At 44.3% G+C, this 20,965-nt stretch overlaps 1 protein-coding gene across 2 annotated transcripts in view; it reads right to left on the minus strand.

Moving 5' to 3' along the window:
- The window catches only part of LOC118366141 (copine-8), a 109,750-nt gene that overhangs the window by 63,718 nt on the left and 25,067 nt on the right, over nt 1-20,965 (minus strand). Inside the window, exons 2-5 of one of the 2 annotated variants that reach the window (XM_035748578.2) lie at nt 19,300-19,340; nt 13,209-13,255; nt 12,458-12,561; nt 6,660-6,699 (exon numbers count right to left, since the gene is read on the minus strand). In XM_035748578.2, the coding sequence (XP_035604471.1) occupies nt 6,660-6,699; nt 12,458-12,561; nt 13,209-13,255; nt 19,300-19,340 (232 nt within the window). The remainder of the gene's footprint in view (nt 1-6,659; nt 6,700-12,457; nt 12,562-13,208; nt 13,256-19,299; nt 19,341-20,965) is intronic. The other variant, XM_052491749.1, reaches the window with a different exon arrangement.

The raw sequence follows: 20,965 nt of genomic DNA on the forward strand, positions 1-20,965 counted from the left end.
CCCAGTCGGAGATTATTGATTTCATCCCGTTTTTATGCCTGATCGGGGATGGAAGGAGAGAAAGAGGGCAGAGGGAAGGAGAGAGAGAATTATGTGTGTGTCCAGAGTGAACGTCTGTGAAATTGGGGGAGACAGATCCACAATGGAGGACCAGTGAGAAAAGCCTGGTGACTAAGTGTGTGTGTGTGTGTGTGTGTGTGTGTGTGTGTGTGTGTGTGTGTTAGGGTCCCTGGTTGTAACTGCAGCGTTAATGCAACGTGTTTTAAACAAACAGGACAGGCAGTGGATATGGGCTTTAATATAGCGTTGCTATAGTACCAACACCAACAGGTAGAGGACCATCTCTTGTACTCCCCACACTGAATTGTGTTTGCCATCCACCAAATCATTGTGGAAAAATTGCATTTCTTTTCCATGACTGCATACTATTGATGGCAAAGGTGATTGGCCCACATCACAGTGACCACTCCCCCTTTTATCCTTTCACAATGGAAAATATTACACACTGCTCACTAGGTGCACATTGTTAGAATACTAGTCGAAAGCATTACCCAACAGATTATCAGCCACATTAGTCAGATCATGGTAAAATACAGCTTTGCATGACACATGTCATGTGACAAGCCAACATGTGAAGCCTGTCCAAGTAACAGAAGGTCAGACATGTAGTAACGCTTCTCATGGTTTGTTTCTCTAATGACATTCATCCTTAAGCGGTTGTTTGTCAAACAAAGTCTAAGCGTAACATGTGATTTCCCTGCAAGGTGGGCAGACTAGTTTTCCCAATTTGCCAAAGCAAACACAGGAGAGAGCAAATGGTGAAATGTGACTAAGATAAGATAGGACAGGGAAAGCAATGCTATATGAATCTAGTCAATCCTAGTGTAAAGTGATAGGAGGAACGTGAACATTTTGCTAATAGCAGGCTGAGCTTATGGTAGCCCGGGTATCCTGGAAGGATATTGACCTCATTCTGTCAGTAGAGGACACCTGGTTATTCTTTAAAAAAGTGCTTTCCTCACCATCTTAAATAAGCATGCCTCATTCAAAAAATGTAGAACCAGGAACAGATATAGCCCTTGGTTCTCTCCAGACTGGACTGCCCTTGACCAGCACAAAAACATCCTGTGGCGTACTGCATTAGCATCGAATAGTCCCCGCAATATGCAACTTTTCAGGGAAATTAGGGACCAATATACACAGGCAGTCAGGAAAGCAAAGGCTAGATTTTTCAAACAGAAATTTACATCCAGTAGCACAAACTCCCAAAATTTCTGGGACACTGTAAAGTCCATGGAGAATAAGAGAACCTCCTCCCAGCTGCCCACTGCACTGAGGCTAGGAAACACTGTCACCACTGATAAATCCACAATAGAGAATTTCAAGAAGCATTTTTTCACGGCTGGCCATGCTTTTCACCTGCCTACCCCTAAACCTGCCGACAGCCCTGCACCCCCCACAGCAACTTGCCCAAGCCTCCCCATTTCTCCTTCACCCAAATCCAGATAGCTGATGTTCCAGAAAGAGCTGCAAAATCTGGACCCTTATAAAATCTGGACTCTCTCTAAAATTATCCGCCGAAATTGTTGTAACCCCTATTACTAGCCTGTTCAACCTCTCTTTCGTATTGTTTGAGATCCGCAAAGATTGGAAAGCTGCCGTGGTCTTCCCCCTCTTCAAAGGGGGAGACACTCTAGACCCAAACTGTTACAGACCTATATCTATCCTACCATGCCTTTCTAAAGTCTTCAAAAGCCAAGTTAACAATCAGATCACTGACCATTTTGAATCCCACCGTACCCTTTCCGCTATGCAATCTGGTTTCCAAGCTGGTCATGGGTGCACCTCAGCCACAAGGTCCTAAACGATATCATAACCACCATCGATAAGAGACAATACTGTGCAGCTGTATTCGTCGTCCTGACCAAGGATTTCGATTGTGTCAATCATCACATTCTTATCAGTAGACTCAAGAGCATTGGTTTCTCAAATGACTGCCTCACCAACTACTTCTCAGACAGAGTGCAGTGTGTCTATTGTCTGGACCTCTGGCAGTCTCTATGGGGGTGCCACAGGGTTCAATTTTCGGGCCGAAAATGTCTCTATATACATTAATGATGTCGATCTTGCTGCTGGTGATTCTCTGATCCACCTCTACGCAGACGACACCATTCTGTATACTTCTGGCCCTTCTTTGGACACGGTGTTAACTGACCTCCAGACGAGCTTCAATGCCATACAACTCTCCTTCCGTGGCCTTCAACTGCTCTTAAATGCAAGTAAAACTAAATGCATGCTCTTCCACCGATCGCTGCCTGCACCTGCCCGCCCATTCAGCATCACTACTCTGAACAGTTCTGACTTAGAACATGTGGACAACTACAAATACCTAGGTGTCTGGTTAGACTGTAAACTCTCCTTCCAGAGAGCTTCCACATGAAACATCTACAATCCAAAATTAAATCTAGAATCTAATTCCTATTTCTCAACAAAGCATCATTCACTCATGCTGCCAAACATACCCTCGTACAATTGCCAATCCTGGACTTCGGCGATGTCATTTACAAAATAGCCTCCAACACTCTACACAGCAAATTGGATGCAGTCTAATCACAGTGCCATCCATTTGTCACCAAAGCCCCATATACTACCCACCCCTGTGACCTGTATGCTCCAGGTCATCTATAAGTGTTTGCTAGGTAAAGCCCCGCCTTATCTCAGCTCACTGGTCACCATAGCAGCACCCACCTGTAGCACGCGCTCCAGCAGGTATATTTCACTGGTCACCCCCAAAGCCAATTACTCTTTGGCTGCCTTTCCTTCCAGTTCTCTGCTGCCAATGACTGGAATGAATTGCAAAAATCACTGAAGCTGGAGACTCATAACTCCCTCACTAACTTTAAGCACCAGCTGTCAAAGCAGCTCACATATCATTGCACCTGTACATAGCCCATCTGTAAACAGCCCATCCAACTACCTCATCACCATACTGTTAATAATTTTGCTCCTTTGCACCCCAGTATTTCTACTTGCACATTCATCTTCTGCACATCTATCACTCCAGTGTTTAATTGCTAAATTGTAATTATTTCACCATTATGGCTGATTTATTGCCTTACCTCCCGAATCTTACCTCATTTGCACACACAGTATATAGATTTGTTCTATTGTGTTATTGACTGCATGTTTTTCTTTATTCCATGTGTAACTCTGTTGTTTGTGTCGCACAGCTTTGCTTTATCTTGGCCAGGTCGCAGTTGTAAATGAGAACATGTTCTCAACTAGCCTACCTGGTTAAATAAAATAAAAATGGTGATCATTAGGTAAGATAACGGCAGGATAATGTAGGAGAATATTGGGATAACGCTTTCAGTCCAGTGAGTATAATGTAATCATTGTCCTTCGAGACCATACTTAGCAATATAGGTGGTTTAGAAAGGCAGCATCACAAATCCTGATTGGTATGGATGGTTTTCTGAAGGGTTATGTCAGTCCACAAACTCTCTAATTAACCTCTGGACATGCCCCCTCTACTGCCAACTCACCACAACCAAACTCATTCTGACAATCACCATTCCTCTCCCTTCCTCAGCTATAAATGTAGTTTGTTCCCATTTACATGTGTCCTTTTGTTGTGCACACCTGAGTTTAAATAAGTGCCTTTTCATGTAAGCAATAAGGCCAGAAGCGGTGTGGTATATGGCCAATATACCCCAGCTAAGGGCTGTTCTTACGCATCACGCAACGCGGAGTGCCTGGATACAGCCATCAGCCGTGGTATATTGGTCATATCACAAAACCCAGAGGTGCCTTATTGCTATTAGAAACTGTTTACCAACGTAATTAGAGCAGTAAAAATAAGTGTTTTGTCATACCCGTGGTATACGGTCTGATATACCACGGCTGTCAGCCAATCAGCATTCAGGGCTCGAACCACCCAGCTTATAATGGAAATTATATCATGCTTACTTTGCAGGCCTGTGCAGGCCAGTCAAGGTCCTCCACACCGATCTCGACAAACCATTTCTGTATGGACCTCACTTTGTGTACGGGGGCATTGTCATGCTGAAACAGAGAAGGGCTTTCCCCAAAATGGTGCCACAAATTTGGAAGCAGAGAATATTCTAGAATGTCATTGTATGCTGTAGCATTAAGATTTCCCTTCACTAAACTTTACAGTTAGCACTATGTATTGGGGCAGGTAGGGTTCTCCTGACATCCGCCAAACCCAGATACGTCCATTGGACTGCCAGAGAACACATTTCCACTGCTCCAGAGTCCAATAGTGCCTAGCTTTACACTACTCCAGCCGATGCTTGGCATTGTGCACGGTGATCTTAGGCTTGTGGGCGGCTGCTCGGCCATGGAAACCATTTCATGAAGCTCCCGACGAACAGTTATTGTACTGATGTTGCTTCAGAGGCAGTTTGGAAATCGGAAGTGAGTGTTGCAACCGAGGACAGAGGATTTTTTGCGCTTCGGCACTTGGCGGTCTATGGACATTGCATGGCTGTGTGCATGGTTGTGTGCATGGCTGTTTGGTCAGATAATGCAAATGCTAAGCTACAGGAATGTTTTTCTAGCACAGACTGGAATATGTTCTGGGATTCATCCGATGGCACTGAGGAGTATACGACGAGTCACCGACTTCATCAATAAGTGCATCGATGACATTGTCCCCGCAGCGACCGTACGTACATACCCGAACCAGAAACCATGGATTACAGGCAACATCTGCACTGAGCTAAAAGGTAGAGCTGCCTCTTTCAAGGAGTGGGACACTAACCCGGACGCCCTTAAGAATTCCCACTATGCCCTCAGGCGAACCATCAAAGAGGCAAAGAGTTAATAGAGGACCAAGATTGAATCGTACTACACTGGCTCTGACGCTCGTCAGATGTGGCTATTACGGACTACAAAAGGAAAACCCAACAGTGAACTGCCCAGTGACATGAGACTACCAGACGAGCTAAATTAATTCTATGCAAGCAACACGGAAGCATGCATGAGAGCACCAGCTGTTCCGGACAACTGTGTGATCACGCTCTCTGTAGCCGATATGAGTAAGACCTTTAAAACAGGTCGATATTAAAAAGGTCACAGGGCCAGACGGTTTACCAGGACGTGTACTCCGAGCATGCGCTGGCCAACTGGCAAGTGTCTTCACTGACATATTCAACCTCTCCCTGACTGAATCTGTAATATCTACATGTTTTAAGCAGACCACCATAGTCCCTGTGCCCGAGAACACTAAGGTAACCTGCCTAAATGACTACAGACCTGTTGCACTCAGGTCTGTAGCCATGAAGTGCTTTGAAAGGCTGGTCATGGCTCTCATCAACACCATAATCTCTGAAACCCTGGACCCACTCCAATATGCATATCGCCCCAACAGATCCACAGATGACGCAATCTCTATTGCACTACACAGCTCCCTTTCCCACCTGGACAAAATGAATACCTATGTGAGAATGCTGTTCATTGACTACAGCTCAGCATTCAACACCATAGTGCCCTCAAAGCTCATCACTAAGCTAAGGACCCTGGGACTAAACACCTCCCTCTGCAACTGAATCCTGGACAACACATCTGGCAACCTGATCCTCAACACGGGAGCCCCTTGGGGGTGCGTGCTTAATCCCCTCCTTTCATGACTCCAATACCATCATTAAGTTTGCTGACCACACAACGGTTGTATGCCTGATGCCCGACAATGATGAGAAAGCCTATAGGGAGGAGGTCAGAGACCTGGCAGTGTGGTGCCTCGAGTCTTCTTGTGTATGCTGCTACAAGCTTGGCATACCTGTTTTTGGGAAGATACTCTCATTCTTCTCTGCAAATCTTCTCAAGCTATGTCAGGTTGGATGGGGAGCGTCAGGTGTGTTAGAGTTGGGCTGGTATGAAAGCCTGCACACATGCGACTCTTGCTCTAGGACTATTTCCATTCAACTTATTTTAATTCAATCTCGGAACAGGTGTCCAAGGCAAAAGTACAGAACTCAAACTCCTTGGGGGGGAGCTAGCAGACAGAGACACATTAGTGGAACAGAATGGTGTGCAGAAGAGAGAATGGGACCACATGAATGAGCAATTCCCCGAGCGTGTGACAGGCACAGATAGGGTCCTCGTGGTAAGACTGCAGAGGGTAATATGCCTCTCTTATTCTCAATTTTATAAGACAGATAAGATCAAAATAGATCCCACCGGGACGTTTGTGTGCCTGCCTGCCTACCGGGTTCTGTCTATCTAAATGTAAATCAAAATAATATCATTATAAAAGAAGAATCAGGGTTTATTGTGTGTCAACAAAGACAGACTGATGGCATTCTTACATGAAATTACTGTTTTTGTTCCCAGCGATGACAATAGACAGGCGAGGGGCAGGGAAGGAATAGAACACACAGTGCATCACATGGAACTGAGAGCGAGTGAGTGCGTGAGAGAGAGTGAGCGCGTGAGAGAGAGAGTGAGCGTACAGTTATGCTAAAACACACTGGCTGCCCAGGGGAGGTAACCCCACTATGGAATACTAAACCCAGTCATTACAGAACAGAGATTGACTGCTGTAGTAAGGGGGTGCTAATGACAATAGGATGAACCCCCAAAGCGTGCGCACACACACACACACACACACACACACGGAAAGAAGAGAGACTTACATGTTTCGACAGGTTGGCGCTCTTTGAGTCGACGTCGTACCTGGAGAAGAGAAACACACACTGTTAGAGGGCCATGGAGATGACAGCAGTACAGCTAGGAGCAGCAGGTGATCTATAGAATGGGACAGTCAGACCGCTCAGTAAATGTATAAAGCAATGATGACACACAAGAGTATTATTAACTCTTCTTGTGCTTTTCAATGATTTTATAGTATCCTGAAATGTCGAAACGGTTGACTCCCTGGCCGTTTTAGTGTTTGTGCGTGTGCTTGTATCCTTGTACCAATACGGGTGTCTATCTGTGTCTGTGTGAGCCAGTTCGGGAAGGGGGTTCTTGTCCAACAGGGCTGCAATCAGCTGCAGTAATTTCACAGTCCAGTTTATGCTACACAGCTCCCAAAAATAGGCGTCTATTTTTTTAGGTAATATTTGAAAGCTATTTTATGTAGACTGAGCCTCACGTAGTTTAGAGGAAAACAGTGCTTACAAAGACCCACTACGGTTGCCCCGGTGCTTTTTCTGACAGAGAGAACCACTACATTTAAATCGAAACAAACCACCAAGGAGAACGGACCAGTGCTCGTCGGCCTCTGGTTAAAAAGATGGTCTACAGTCAGTTTCCCCTACATGCCAAATCGTGGCAGTAAAACATAAATTCAGTGTAAACTTAAACTAAAACCAGATATAAAATGATGTAGAAAAGAAAAATGGAGCACCGTATTTTTTTTTTTTTAAAGATCACATTTGAGAACTAACAAACACCAAAATAAAAACTAGACTCAGGGAGAACCTAAAATGACAATAAAGTCATGGCATGGAGCCCCCATTAATTATGTTAGTCATTTAGATTTACAGGAAATGTGCTTTTAACAACAAAATGATCCCGTCACTTGTTTTGTTACACAGCCGAGACTATTGAAACATTGACCATTGAATAGCTTTCCATATCCCACACTGGAGCTTTAACGACAAGGATGAGCAACACTGCCATACATCGGCAGCCATAGAACATAGAATCCATTTCAATCACATATGGGTACACCACCTCCTCACGATCACATAGGCCAGAAATAGACACCATTCTGTTGACAGAAAACAGTACGTGTGCCCGAGGGGAAATGGTGTATTCAAACAGGCCCGTGTTTTCATCCACTATCATCTATGTCCATGTTTGTCTCTACAGGATGGCCTTACTCAATTACACACATCAAAGAACCAGTAGGCTCGGATTCTGTTGATGGGAGATGAGAGGGAATATCTCTCGCCGTGTGATACTCGTGGGTCTCTGGGCTCTAGTCCTGTGCCAGCCTCCCCTAACACACACAGACACACTCTCCCCGTCTAGCAAGCAGGACAGATTATGTGGCATGCTGCCACTGTCAGGGAGATGGGATGGTGAATTGTCAGAATGAGCTCTGGGATGTTTGTTGTGTAACTCACAAGGCACTGGAGGCACAGCAGCTCTGATGTTCTATTCCGTTGAACAGATCACTTACATTCATGAAAATCAGAATTACCTGAGACACACAGCACAAGGCAAGTGTATTGCCTTTATTCAGCTGCCAAAACTGTCCCACAACACCTGTCCCACTTGCCGTATTACCGCCACACTGGCAGTCATGAACGCAGTTTTATTCTATGTGACTGCTGGGTCACGGTAATCTGCTTTTATTTACTCTGGACATGCGTTGGCAGTACCCGACTGGCTAACGACCGTCAGATCCTAATGGGCCGGTCCTCAGGGCTCCATTGTCCCTCTAATCACTCTGACATCAACGCAAATGCTATGGAAAATCACATCAAACGCATCATTCAAACAGTATGTGCTTTTAAAACTCACCTCCCTGTGATGATCAATTTGAAATGATCAACAAGAAAGAAGATTCAACAGATTGAAACTGAGTGGAAAACATGTTTGTTGTTTCAAAGCCTTTTTTAAAAGGTGATGATTCATTCAAAACACCCATAAGCATATTAGAGCTTATGCATCTGCATAGGCCTATACTGCATATGAGCCCAAGCCTGAAAAGAACACTGAATTATGCCTTTATACAATACATAGCCTACCGCATATTACACACAGCAAAAAAGAACACAAGGACTCCCCTTAACACATACGCTTTTCCTCTCTCACTCACACTCCATTTACACTCCCTCCACCTGGCTGAATTACATTAGGGCTCCCTAGTCTATTTATAGCCTGTTGTGTAGTCCTGCCTCCCAGACTCTGTGTGTGTGTGTGTGTGTGTGTGTGTGTGTGTGTGTGTGTATACACTGCTCAAAAAAATAAAGGGAACACTAAAATAACACATCCTAGATCTGAATGAATGAAATATTCTTATTAAATACTTTTTTCTTTACATAGTTGAATGTGCTGACAACAAAAATCATGCAAAAATTATCAATGGAAATCAAATTTATCATCCCATGGAGGTCTGGACTTGGAGTCACACACAAAATTAAAGTGGAAAACCACACTACCGGCTGATCCAACTTTGATGTAATGTCCTTAAAACCAGTTATGCATTAGGGGGCGCTATTAATTTTTGGATGAAAAACGTTCCCGTTTTAAACAAGATATTTTGTCACGAAAAGATGCGACTGCATATAATTGACAGCTTTGGAAAGAAGACACTGACGTTTCCAAAACTGCAAAGATCTTGTCTGTGAGTGCTACAGAACTGATGTTACAGGCGAAACCCAGATAAAAATCCAACCAGGAAGTGCCGCATTTTTTAAAACCGCCTGATGCCAATGACTCCTTATATGGCTACGAATGAGATTACGTTTTCCACGTATTCCCAAGGTGTCTACAGCATTGTGACGTCTTTTTACGCATTTCCATTGAAGAATGGCCGTAAGGGATCATATCTAGCAAGTGGTCACATGGTGTCTCCCGCAGAAAATCTTGCGTAAAATACTGAGGTGGCCATTTTTCCAATCGCTTCTTATGAGAAACCAATTGCCTCGATGGATATATTATTGAATAGATATGTCAAAAACACCTTGGGGGCGGATCCTAAACAACGTTTGCCGTGTTTCTGTCGATATTATGGAGTTAATTTAGAAAAGTTTGGCATTGTAGTGGTAGCATTTTCCGGTCGATTTCTCAGCCAAGCATGATGAACAAACGGGAGCTATTTCGCCTACAAAAATAATATTTTTGGAAAAAAGGAACATTTGCTATCTAACCGGGAGTCTCCTGAGTGAAAGCATCCGAAGTTCTTCAAAAGGTAAATGATTTAATTTGGTTGCTTTTCTTATTTTCGTGAAAATGTTGCCTGCTGCCAGCAGAGCCAGATGCCATGATAAACTTACACAAATGCTTGTCTAGCGTTGGTTGTAACGCATATTTTGAAAATCTGAGATGACAGTGTTTGTAACAAAAGGCTAAGCTTGTGTTTGAATATATTTATTTAATTTCATTTGCGATTTTCATGAATAGGAAAAGTTACTAGGGTTATTTATGTCCGCTGCGTTATGCTAATTCGTTTGAGGCTATGATTACGATCCCGGATCCGGGATTGCTCGTCGCAAGAGGTTAAAACAAGTTAAAATGAGGTTCAGTAGTGTGTGGGCATCCACGTGCCTGTATGAGCTCCCTACAACGCCTGGGCATGCTCCTGATGAGGTGGCGGATGGTCTCCTGAGGGATCTCCTCCCAGACCTGGACTAAAGCATCCGCCAACTCCTGGACAGTCTGTGGCGTTGGTGGATGGAGCGAGACATGATGTCCCAGATGTGCTCAATTGGATTCAGGTCTGGGGAACGTGCGGGCCAGTCCATAGCATCAATGCCTTCCTCTTGCAGGAACTGCTGACACACTCCAGCCACATGAGGTCTAGCACTGTCTTGCATGATGAGGAATCCAGGGCCAACCGCACCAGCATATGGTCTCACAAGGGGTCTGAGGATCTCATCTCGGTACCTAATGGCAGTCAGGCTACCTCTGGCGAGCACATGGAGGGCTGTGTGCTCCCCAAAGAAATGCCACCCCACCCCACACCATGACTGACCCACTGCCAAACCGGTCATGCTGGAGGATGTTGCAGGCAGCAGAACGTTCTCCACGGCGTCTCCAGACTCCGCCACGTCTGTCACATGTGCTCAGTGTGAACCTGCTTTCATCTGTGAACAGCACAGGGCGCCAGTGGCGAATTTGCCAATCTTGGTGTTCTGTGGCAAATGTCAAACGTCCTGCACGGTGTTGGGCTGTAAGCACAACCCCCACCTGTGGACGTCGGGCCCTCATACCACCCTCATGGAGTATGTTTCTGACCGTTTGAGCAGACACATGCACATTTGTGGCCTGCTGGAGGTCATTTTTCAGGGCTCTGGCAGAGCTCCTCCTGCTCCTCCTTGCACAAAGGTGGAGGTAGCGGTCCTGCTGCTGGGTTGTTGCCCTCCTACGGCCTCCTCCACGTCTCCTGATGTACTGGCCTGTCTCCTGGTAGCGCCTCCATGCTCTGGACACTACGCTGACAAACACAGCAAACCTTCTTGCCACAGCTCGCATTGATGTGCCATACTGGATGAACTGTACTACCTGAGCCACTTGTGTGGGTTGTAGACTCCGTCTCATGCTACCACTAGAGTGAAAGCACCGCCAGCATTCAAAAGTGACCAAAATATCAGCCAGGAAGCATAGGAACTGAGAAGTGGTCTGTGGTCACAACCTGCAGAACAACTCCTTTATTGGGGGTGTCTTGCTAATTAATTACCTATAATTTCCACCTGTTGTCTATTCCATTTGCACAACATCAGTGTTGCTTCCTAAGTGGACAGTTCGATTTCACAGAAGTGTGATTGACTTGGAGTTACATTGTGTTGTTTAAGTGTTCCCTTTAATTTTTTGGGAAGTGTATATATATTTGTCCTGAGCTCAGTAAAAGTTACAGTAATAACTCCTGTCCCCCTCTCATTAGAGTGAGAAAATTGTGAGTAACAACGTCATCATTACACACACGAATCAGTAGAGATGTACACTACATGACCAAGAGTATGTGGACACCTGCTTGTCGAACCTCTCATTCCAAAATCATGGGCATTAATATAGAGTTGTTCCCCCTTTGCTGCTATAACAGCCTCCACTCTTCTGGGAAGGCTTTCCACCAGACGTTGCTGGAGGACTTGCTTGCTATTCATTCACAAAGAGCATTAGTGAGGTCAGGAACTAATGTTGGGAGATTAAGCCTGGCTCGCAGTCGGCATTCCAATTCATCCCAAAGATGAGGTCAGGGCTCAATATAGGCCAATCAAGTTCTTCCACACTTATCTCGATGAACAATTTCTGTATGGATCTCGCTTTGTGCATGGGGGAATTTTCATGCTGAAACAGGAAAGGGCTTTCCCCAAACTGTTGCCATAAAGTTGGAGGCACACAATCGTCTAGAATGTCATTGTATGCTGTAGTGTTAAGATTTCCCATCACTGGAACTAAAGGGCCTAGCCTGAACCATGAAATAAAAGCCCAGACCATAATTCCTCCTCCACTAAACTTTACAGTTAGCACTATGCATTGGGGCAGGTAGCGTTCTCCTGACATCCCAGTCAGACCAATTCACAGGATGACAGGATGACAAGGAGGGACACCGATACACCCATACACACACAAGGCTGCACACACACAAGATTGCAAACACACACAATGACAGGACACTAGGCAGGGACCCCAATCCATACTGACAATGCACACTGTAGATACACTCTTTAATACACACACACACTTTAATACACACACAACTACACAAAGGAAGTGAAAAATACAGAGGCACATACAAATATTTAGTTTGACTTACAGGTCAAATCTCAGATTCTGTCGTTCCTCAAAGAAATAATCCAAGATGAATTTACGAACAAACTCCGGGTTGAGAGTGTTTTCAATCACCTCTGTCCTTCCAAACTTGAGAGAGAGAGGATGAAAAGGTTAAGGGTCAAAAGCATGCAAGATATTTCCTTCAATTTAATGCGGGTATTTGACAGACCACATAATTACACAGGTATCACTTTTGACTGGGATCCACAGAAGAGGAAGACAGAGTGACAGCAGGATCCGAAACAGGAACTTGTGTGGTAACAGGAGGACATACAATTGATTTCTAATAGAGAGAGAAATTAATTGACCGCGCTCAAAAAAAATGTGATGGTGCATCTCAATTCCAAATAAATAAATGTATAAAATATTGAGAATTCATTACTTGAAAGTGACATTACTGATGTCAGAGGTTGCCTCCCAAATGGCACCCTATTTCATACATAGTGCACTACGTTTGACCAGGAAATAGGGTGCCATTTGGGACACAGACAGAGTAATAAATGCACAGAAACCTAACACTGCTATCTATAGGAGTTATATGGGTCTGATATTTCAGTATTATTAATCATAGGAGAAAAGATTCAGAGATGGGGAATCTATGATTGGGTTGAGGATTCATTTCATCATTTACTTGTATAAATATTGACGTTTGAGTGCCTTAGACCATGTTGAATATCAGGCCCTTTTCAATTCAGTCTCTGGTGTACTGTTTAGGCTAACTGAAGGGGACTTACCTCTCTCCACTCCTTATTGCTGATGCCTTGTGTGTACAGAACACATACTAGATGAAGAAGGAGAAACACAGAAGAACCAGGTTAAACAGGAGACCCTCCTGCATGACCTGTTGAGTGTGAGGAAAATGCATTACAGGGTTACAAACATAGGAGGAATGGTTTATCAACAACAACATAATGCTCGAGTGGGAAGAAAACTGAGCTCATTCCTTGTGCACTTATTTCAGTAGGGCTTTGAGAATGCAAGGCATAATAAGCTCCTGTTGAGTTAGACACACACACACACACACACACACACACACACACACACACACACACACACACTTATTCACTTACTCAACAGGCTTCAAAGGAGAGTTGAAGCCAATCAGCCTCTGTTCATATGCCTCTTACAGAGAGAGGGAAGAGAGGAATGTAGCGAACATAAGATGAGCCTTTGTCCCTCTCTCTCTCTCTCTCTCTCTCTCTCTCTCCCTCTCTCGCTCACTCTCTCTCTCGCTCGCTCACTCTCTCTCTCTCTCGCTCACTCTCTCTCTCGCTTTGTCTCTGCCTCACTCCCACTAGCGCTCCATTTCTCTCCTTCTCCCTTCATTTTCAAAGACACGTCCAAACCTGTTTCTATTTTTATACGACCTTTAAGTCTCACCTGAGACCTAAGAAGAAAAGGCCAGAGTCGTCCCCCTATCCCTCCCCTGGCCTTGCCCTCTCGCTGCCCACTGAAGCAGCTTAATGCTGGGAGACTTGAGCAGCAACACTCAGTATGATTAAGACGGCCACTCAGCACAAGTGCCTCCTTACATGAATGTTTATGGCCCTGGACCAGGCTCATCATCACAAGCCTATCATCATTAGTCACAAAGCCTCCTTCTCCCTTATCTTCGCCACAGATCCCATACCGGAATATGAATAAATCTACCTTGAGAATATGACTCGTGACATATAAGTGGAGTCACTGACTAACGAGGCGTGAGGAAGACGACCCTTTTCTATTTTTTGGGCTGGAGTTTTGAGGGGAGAGGAGGGGGGAGACTAAGAGACAGAATTTAGAAATGCTGAATATATAGAGATCAGCACCAAAACAATGTTGATGACAAGTTTGACACACACTGACATCAAGTACAGGAATGTGTGTGTGTGTGTGTGTTGTGCTCACGTCATGAGACATACATAAAGAATGGAAGAGAAATAAATAAACTTACAGAAATTCATGCAAGGCTAGTGGAATATAAGAATGTCAAGACAGGCAGAAAAAGCAGACAAGCAGACAAAAGGCCTGAAAGAAAAGAAAAACAGAACGAGGGAGAGAGAGAAAGAGAGAGAGAAAGAGCGAGAGAAAGAGAGAGAGAAAGAGAGAGAGAAAGAGAGAGAGAAAGAGAGAGAGAAAGAGAGAGAGAAAGAGAGAGAGAAAGAGAGAGAGAAAGAAGGCAAACAACAGACAAAAACATTAACCACGTGACTTATTAATACACGGTGATTCAAAAATCGGTAAAATATGACATCATAACATGCATACATACCAGTGGAGGCTGCTGAGGGGAGGAGGGCTCATAAATGGCTGGAATGGAGTTCATGGAATGGAGTCAACCACATGGAAACCACATCTTTGATGTGCTTGATAGCATTCCGTCGACTCCATTCCTCATTTTGAGCCCTCCTCCCGTCAGCAGCCTCCACTGATAGATACATACATACATCACACAGACCACCTTTAATATGTATTTATTAATCGTTATTTATTTTTTTTGCACTGGCTCTATGCACACATACTACACTGACACTCACACACACACACACACACACACACACACACACGCTGCTGCTACTCTGTTTATTATATATCCCGATTTCCCAGTCAATTTTACCTCTACCCACATGGGCATACTGTATTACCTCAACTACTTCGTACCCCTGCACATTGACTGGTACTCATTGGTTCTTTCAATTGTGTGTTACTATTTCCTTCTATATTCAGCAAACATTTTGTCTTCCTTTTTAACTCTGCGCTGTTGGGAACGTCTTGTAAGTAAGCGTTTCACTGTAAAGTCCTAGACCGGTTGTATTCGACCAATAACATTTCAATTTGACATCAATAACATCACTCCGATATTAACAACATTCAAGCAGCGTGGTTTTCCCCAAAGCCTTATTCATGTTCATATGTTTCACGTGACCCTCCAGATCATCCAAACCGCTAAGGAAACACTTTTGGTTGACGTTTTAGTCAATCTGCTTCCTCGGCGAGAGCTTCCCATGTCTGGAACACACTGCCATCAGACACACGGAACTGCACCACTTATCGCACCTTCACTAAAAACACAAAGACATGGCTAAAGGGATAATCAGACTTGTGAACATAATCCGTGTAGTGTGTATTGCCACTTTCAGTGTTATCTGTAGCTTGTGAGGTGTGGAAACTGTTTGCTTTTGTGTCATTTGTTTTGTTGATTGTGCTGTTGCTCGGTCGGCGTGCGGCGTGTTGCCTGTCCTATGTTGCTCCACATGGTCTCACTGCTCATTGTTTGTCTGTGTTGTTATTGCTATTGTTTTTAATAACCTGCCCGGGGACTATTGTCGGTAATTAGCCGGCTGGCTAAAACCGTCACTTTTACTGGAACATTGATTAAAAATGTGCACTGTCCCTGTAAAAAATTAACTCAAACTCAAAAAAAGGAGGGAGGAGCTCAGGCAGGAGGGATGGAAGGAAGGGCCGAGGTATGGTGGAGAATTACGTTTTATTTTCTTTAACTAGACAGGTCAGTGAAGTACAAATTATTATTTACAACGACGTCCTACCCCGGCCAAACGCGGACAACACTGGGCCAATTGTGCGCTGCCCAATGGGACTTCCAATCACGGCCAGATGTGATACAGCCCGAATTCTCACAACTACTGTACAAATAAATACGTCTAAAGAAGTAGGGAGCGACTCACACCTTTGTGTAACCCCTGTTGTATGGCACACTAACGTACACCAGTTGTATCCATCCTAAGACATTTGCAAGAGAATCGTCGCCGTTGTCAAGGCCATTCATCGGACGACAAATGACTCCCATTGACAAGGCATTGGCTCTGTTCACCAAGTGCGTTGTTGGAGCCTGCGTCGATTGTGACGGGGCCTAAAAGAGAAGGCAGCGTTGCTCTCAGATCAGCTTTTCCCCATAATTTCACAATACTGACGACCGAGCAGCTCCTAGAGAGATATCAGCGCCTACGGCTGCAAATATGGGCGTGGCTTATAACGCGCACGTTGTTGCACCTCATTAAATATTTTGAGGCAAGAATTACAGACACTATATAGCCGTACAATTAGCAAAGTAGAGCTCAATTGATTGAACATGAAATTGATTTCAATATGATAGAAATGCAGTGTACAAAACATGAGGAACATATGCTCTTTCCATGACATAGACTGACCAGGTGAATCCAGGTGAACGCTATGATCCCTTACTTGATGTCACTGGTTAAATCCGCTTCAAAATCAGAGAGGATGAAGGGGAGGAGACGGGTTAAAGAAGGATTTTTAAGCCTTGAAACGATAATGACACACAATGCATGTGTGCCATTCAGAGGGTGAACGGGCAAGACAAAAGATCTAAGTGCCTTTGAACGGGGTATGGTAGTAGGTGCCAGGCGCACCGGTTTGAGTGTGTCAAGAACTGCAACGCTTCTGGATTTTTCACACAACAGTTTCCCCGTGTGTATCAAGAATGGTCTACCACCCAAAGGACATGCAGCCAACTTGACACAGTGACAACAGTGGGAATCATTGACATCAACATGGGCCAGCATTTCTGTGGAACGCTTGACACATTGTAGTGTCCGTGCCCCGACAAATTGAGGCCGTTTTGAGGGCAAAAGGGGTGCAACTCAATCTTAGGAAGGTGTTCTTAATGTTTTGTGCACTCAGTGTATGTAGGCCTGTTTGTAGCCTATAGGCCTACTGTATTGATCGTTTAATGCAGTCACCCTCGGGTTTCATTTGAAGCCCCTTTGTATCCTTAGTTCGTGTAACAATTGGCAACTTTGTATTCGATTCCGTTCTGAAATGATCAGCGGTCAGAGAGAGACAGATCAACATCTTGATTCTAAGTTCGGCGGAGATCTTGTGTGTACAAAGTGACGCGGAAGGGCAACAACGCATCCAACGGCGCACTTAGCCGTTCTACGAGTGGTCTGAAGCGGTTCGTAAATAACAAACGTTTTAACGTTTTGGGAAACAGCTTTGCGATTTAACCCTTTACATGAGCGGGGATTGGCGGAAAAGGATAGGGCTACATTTAAAGGTTTCTTAAAGAAGAAACATGAAAAGCACATGCATAAGCATGGTAGTAATTGAAAGGGAACAGTTTGGGCTAATAATTTTACTATAATCTCCACAACAGCTTACCGGACACAAGCCTGAATCCAAACATTAAACTAAATTTTATGTGCATTTTATATTTGTTGTACTTTTCGCCACATTTGTTGATAACGAAATCTGGAATTAGTCTGGACGCATTCAGTAAGATTAGAAGAACATTCCTGAAACATGTGGGGTAGGTGCAACATAAAATAAAGCCATGACAAAGATTTGAGTTCGAGGACTAATTGGGGTTTCCAAATGGCCACACACACACACCTCTCCAAAGTGTGCACAGTTCCCAAGTCATTTCAATGCACCTTTATGACTATAAGTGGCTTTATACACTTGTAGTTGTTTTGCTTGGAACACTACCCTGCATCCCCATCATCACACAAGTGTTGTTGTCGTTGTTGTTGTTTACACAATCCAAAATCTGCCCATTATAAAATCGCTATCGGGGTCAGGTGGGCATCATTTGAAAGCTTGTTCTATTGCCAACATGACTAGCTAAGTTCTAAAAGTCAATCCGTGCAGCATTTACGATGATATGGCCTCTGCAGAAGTCAGGGCATTCATTCTTCTTGCACTTCGCGGAGCAGCGCAGAGCTGTTGTGAAGGAAGTGAGTTTGTGTTTGTACAGGACCTCCTGCCCCCACCTACCGTCAACCAATCATGTCAATGCGTAAGCTATCTGGAGCCCTCCCCATTGTTACAAAATTTGAGGAGGTGCACGGCGATGCAGTACGGAGCTCAAATTGGCCTCTGCGTGCCTCCAGAGGCTACGCAATTGCGTCACACCATCCATACGGCGCCGCCGACCACATTTTCGGATCTAGCATAAATTAGCTCTTAGGCTTTGAATAGGCAATTCAGAGAAACAGATCCTAATTTTGGTACGCATAGAAAGGAGTCACGCGTGCATTCAGTTGCGTGTTCCGCAGCTAATTTTCTTCACAACAGACATAGGCTCATATGGGAAGTGCACATTTGGACTCACAGGTGTTTGTCTTAATTACAACACATCCAAGCGGTGTTGTTATAAATCGTCAACGTCTTATCTTTCAAAATGCATCGAGTTCCCAGACAACTCAGACAACAAAGAATTTGCACAAGTTTCCCCAATTAACAGGAGGGATGGGGGCAAGTTCTTGTTGCGTGCAGTGGTCAGGTTCAGAACGGCTATTAGTCAAAAGTCGTACAACGCAAAGCCCGAGTTTTGATGTCGTTCCAATTTAGGGGCTTACCAGTGCCCAAATCTGCCTTTTTCACCACGTATATGGGTATGAGTGGAAAGGAGTACCAATGCTCATACGAAAAGCTCTAATGATGATTTTGGGAAACCGGGCCCAGACAGAAAGAGGAGGTTGGATAGGGAGCGTGAGGATGGGTTAAGACAGATTAGGGCTTGGCTTAGGGCATAGAGAGAGGTGTTAAATGATTGAACAGCAGGGTTGGGGTCAATTCTGTTTCAATTCAGGGAAGTACAGCGAAAGTCCATTTCTCTTCATAGCTTTTAAAAGGAGGAAGAATTTGAATTGTTATTGAATTTGGTAAACTTTCTGAATTGACAAATTGAAATGGAATTTACCCCAATCCTGCTGAACAGGTTACAAAGCTTGTTGGAGACGTTTCAGGAGAGTAGAGCTTCAGGAAGCCCCCCGGGCACACTCACCATTTATGCAGAAACAGGTATTAACAGGGACATTGTGAAACAAACAAATGAAAAAGAGAAAACCATGGCGATCTTACTTGGATCTGATTTGGAAAAGGTGTCCATGTCCAGCAGATTTCTGTGAAGAGAAAACAAAACAGGAGGGAGCGAGGTGTGAATAGTGCAAACCTCACACCACGTCGCTTCGTTAAACACAACGAGACGCTGATTGGCTCATTAAGGCTGTCGTTAGTTAAGGCAGGGAACACCATTGGGGATAGATACAGGATACAAGCGTGACAGACAGGATTGTATCTCAAATGGCAACCGATTCCCTAATGTCAAAAACAGCTTCCATCTCAAGGCCATCAGGCTGTTGAAAAGCCATCGCGAACACAGAGAGGCTGTTGCCTACATACGGACTTGAAACCGTTGGCCGCATTAACAAATGGATCACTAATCACTTTAATAATGACACTTTAAGGATGTTCACATATCTTGCATTACTCATATGTATATACTGTATTTCATACCATCTATTGCATCTTGCCTATGCTGCTCTGTCATTGCTCATCCATATACAGTATGTATATGTATATAGTCTTATTCCATTCCTTTACTTAGATTTGTGTGTATTAGGACCTTTGTGGAATTTCACTACACTCGCAATAACATCTGCTAACCATGTGCATGTGACCAATACAATGTGATTTAATAGTACACTATTAAAGGGCTCTAGTCAATAGGGTACCATTTGGGAAGAGAGACATGAGCGTCATGCTCTGATTGGCTGGGAAGAGAGACATGAGCGTCATGCTCTGATTGGCTAGGAGATGAGGCCTGTAGACGAGGCTTTGCTGTAGCAGCCGTTACAGAGCTGAGTGGGTCTCTTAACAGACAGAGAAATATTAAAAAGGTAAGAGAGAGAGAGGCAGCACACAGCCAGTGCTGTTTAAAAGCCCCATCCATTATGATCGGTAACACCTTCTATATCATTATACTCAGGAGGGGGTTTATAATGAAGTCATCATCAGTGATCAAGAGCACCTCCAGTGCACCTCCCCTTTGGATGGGGCCGCCTTCCAACCCCCTAGAGAATCAGTAGTACATTGACATTAAAAACAGACAAACTACCCCTAAGCCACCAACCTACACACAACGCATGAACACCTTCAAAACCCCACTGGAATCAATGACTCATTTTCAAACAAAATAACCTTAAACCCCACCCCCGCCTTCAAATTCTAACTCCACAGCCAATGACAATTCTTACACTAGTCATTGAGCACTTATACGTTGGAGAATATTCGTTAAATAAACGGGGCCGGGAAGATTATGACTCATTGAAAATCAGGGGATTTGGGGAATACAGTTCCCGCTAATATAACGGAGCTATTCTTTAGTGAATTCGCTGGAGAGATTCCGACACAGATCATTCATCCTATAAGATCAGGATTGGATGAAGGGATGGGGTGATGGATGGAGTGAGGGAACGAGAGACGAGATACAGTAAGTGACTCCTCTGCCATGGTTTGGAAACGTTAACCTCTACGGGATCGGTGTCCCTAAACCAGGAGGGTTGTTGCAAACGTGCACTAATGTGACTAGAGAATGTTGTATACAACAGCCAACAACAGACATAGACATGTCTTATATGGGCAGAAAGCTTACATTCGTGTTAATCTAAGTGCAGTGTCCAACTTACAGTAGCTATTGCTGAGAAACAATACCATGCTATTGTTTGAGGAGAGTGTACAACAAAAC

This window comes from Oncorhynchus keta, chromosome 33 (assembly GCF_023373465.1).
Source record: "Oncorhynchus keta strain PuntledgeMale-10-30-2019 chromosome 33, Oket_V2, whole genome shotgun sequence".
NCBI lineage: Eukaryota > Metazoa > Chordata > Actinopteri > Salmoniformes > Salmonidae > Oncorhynchus > Oncorhynchus keta.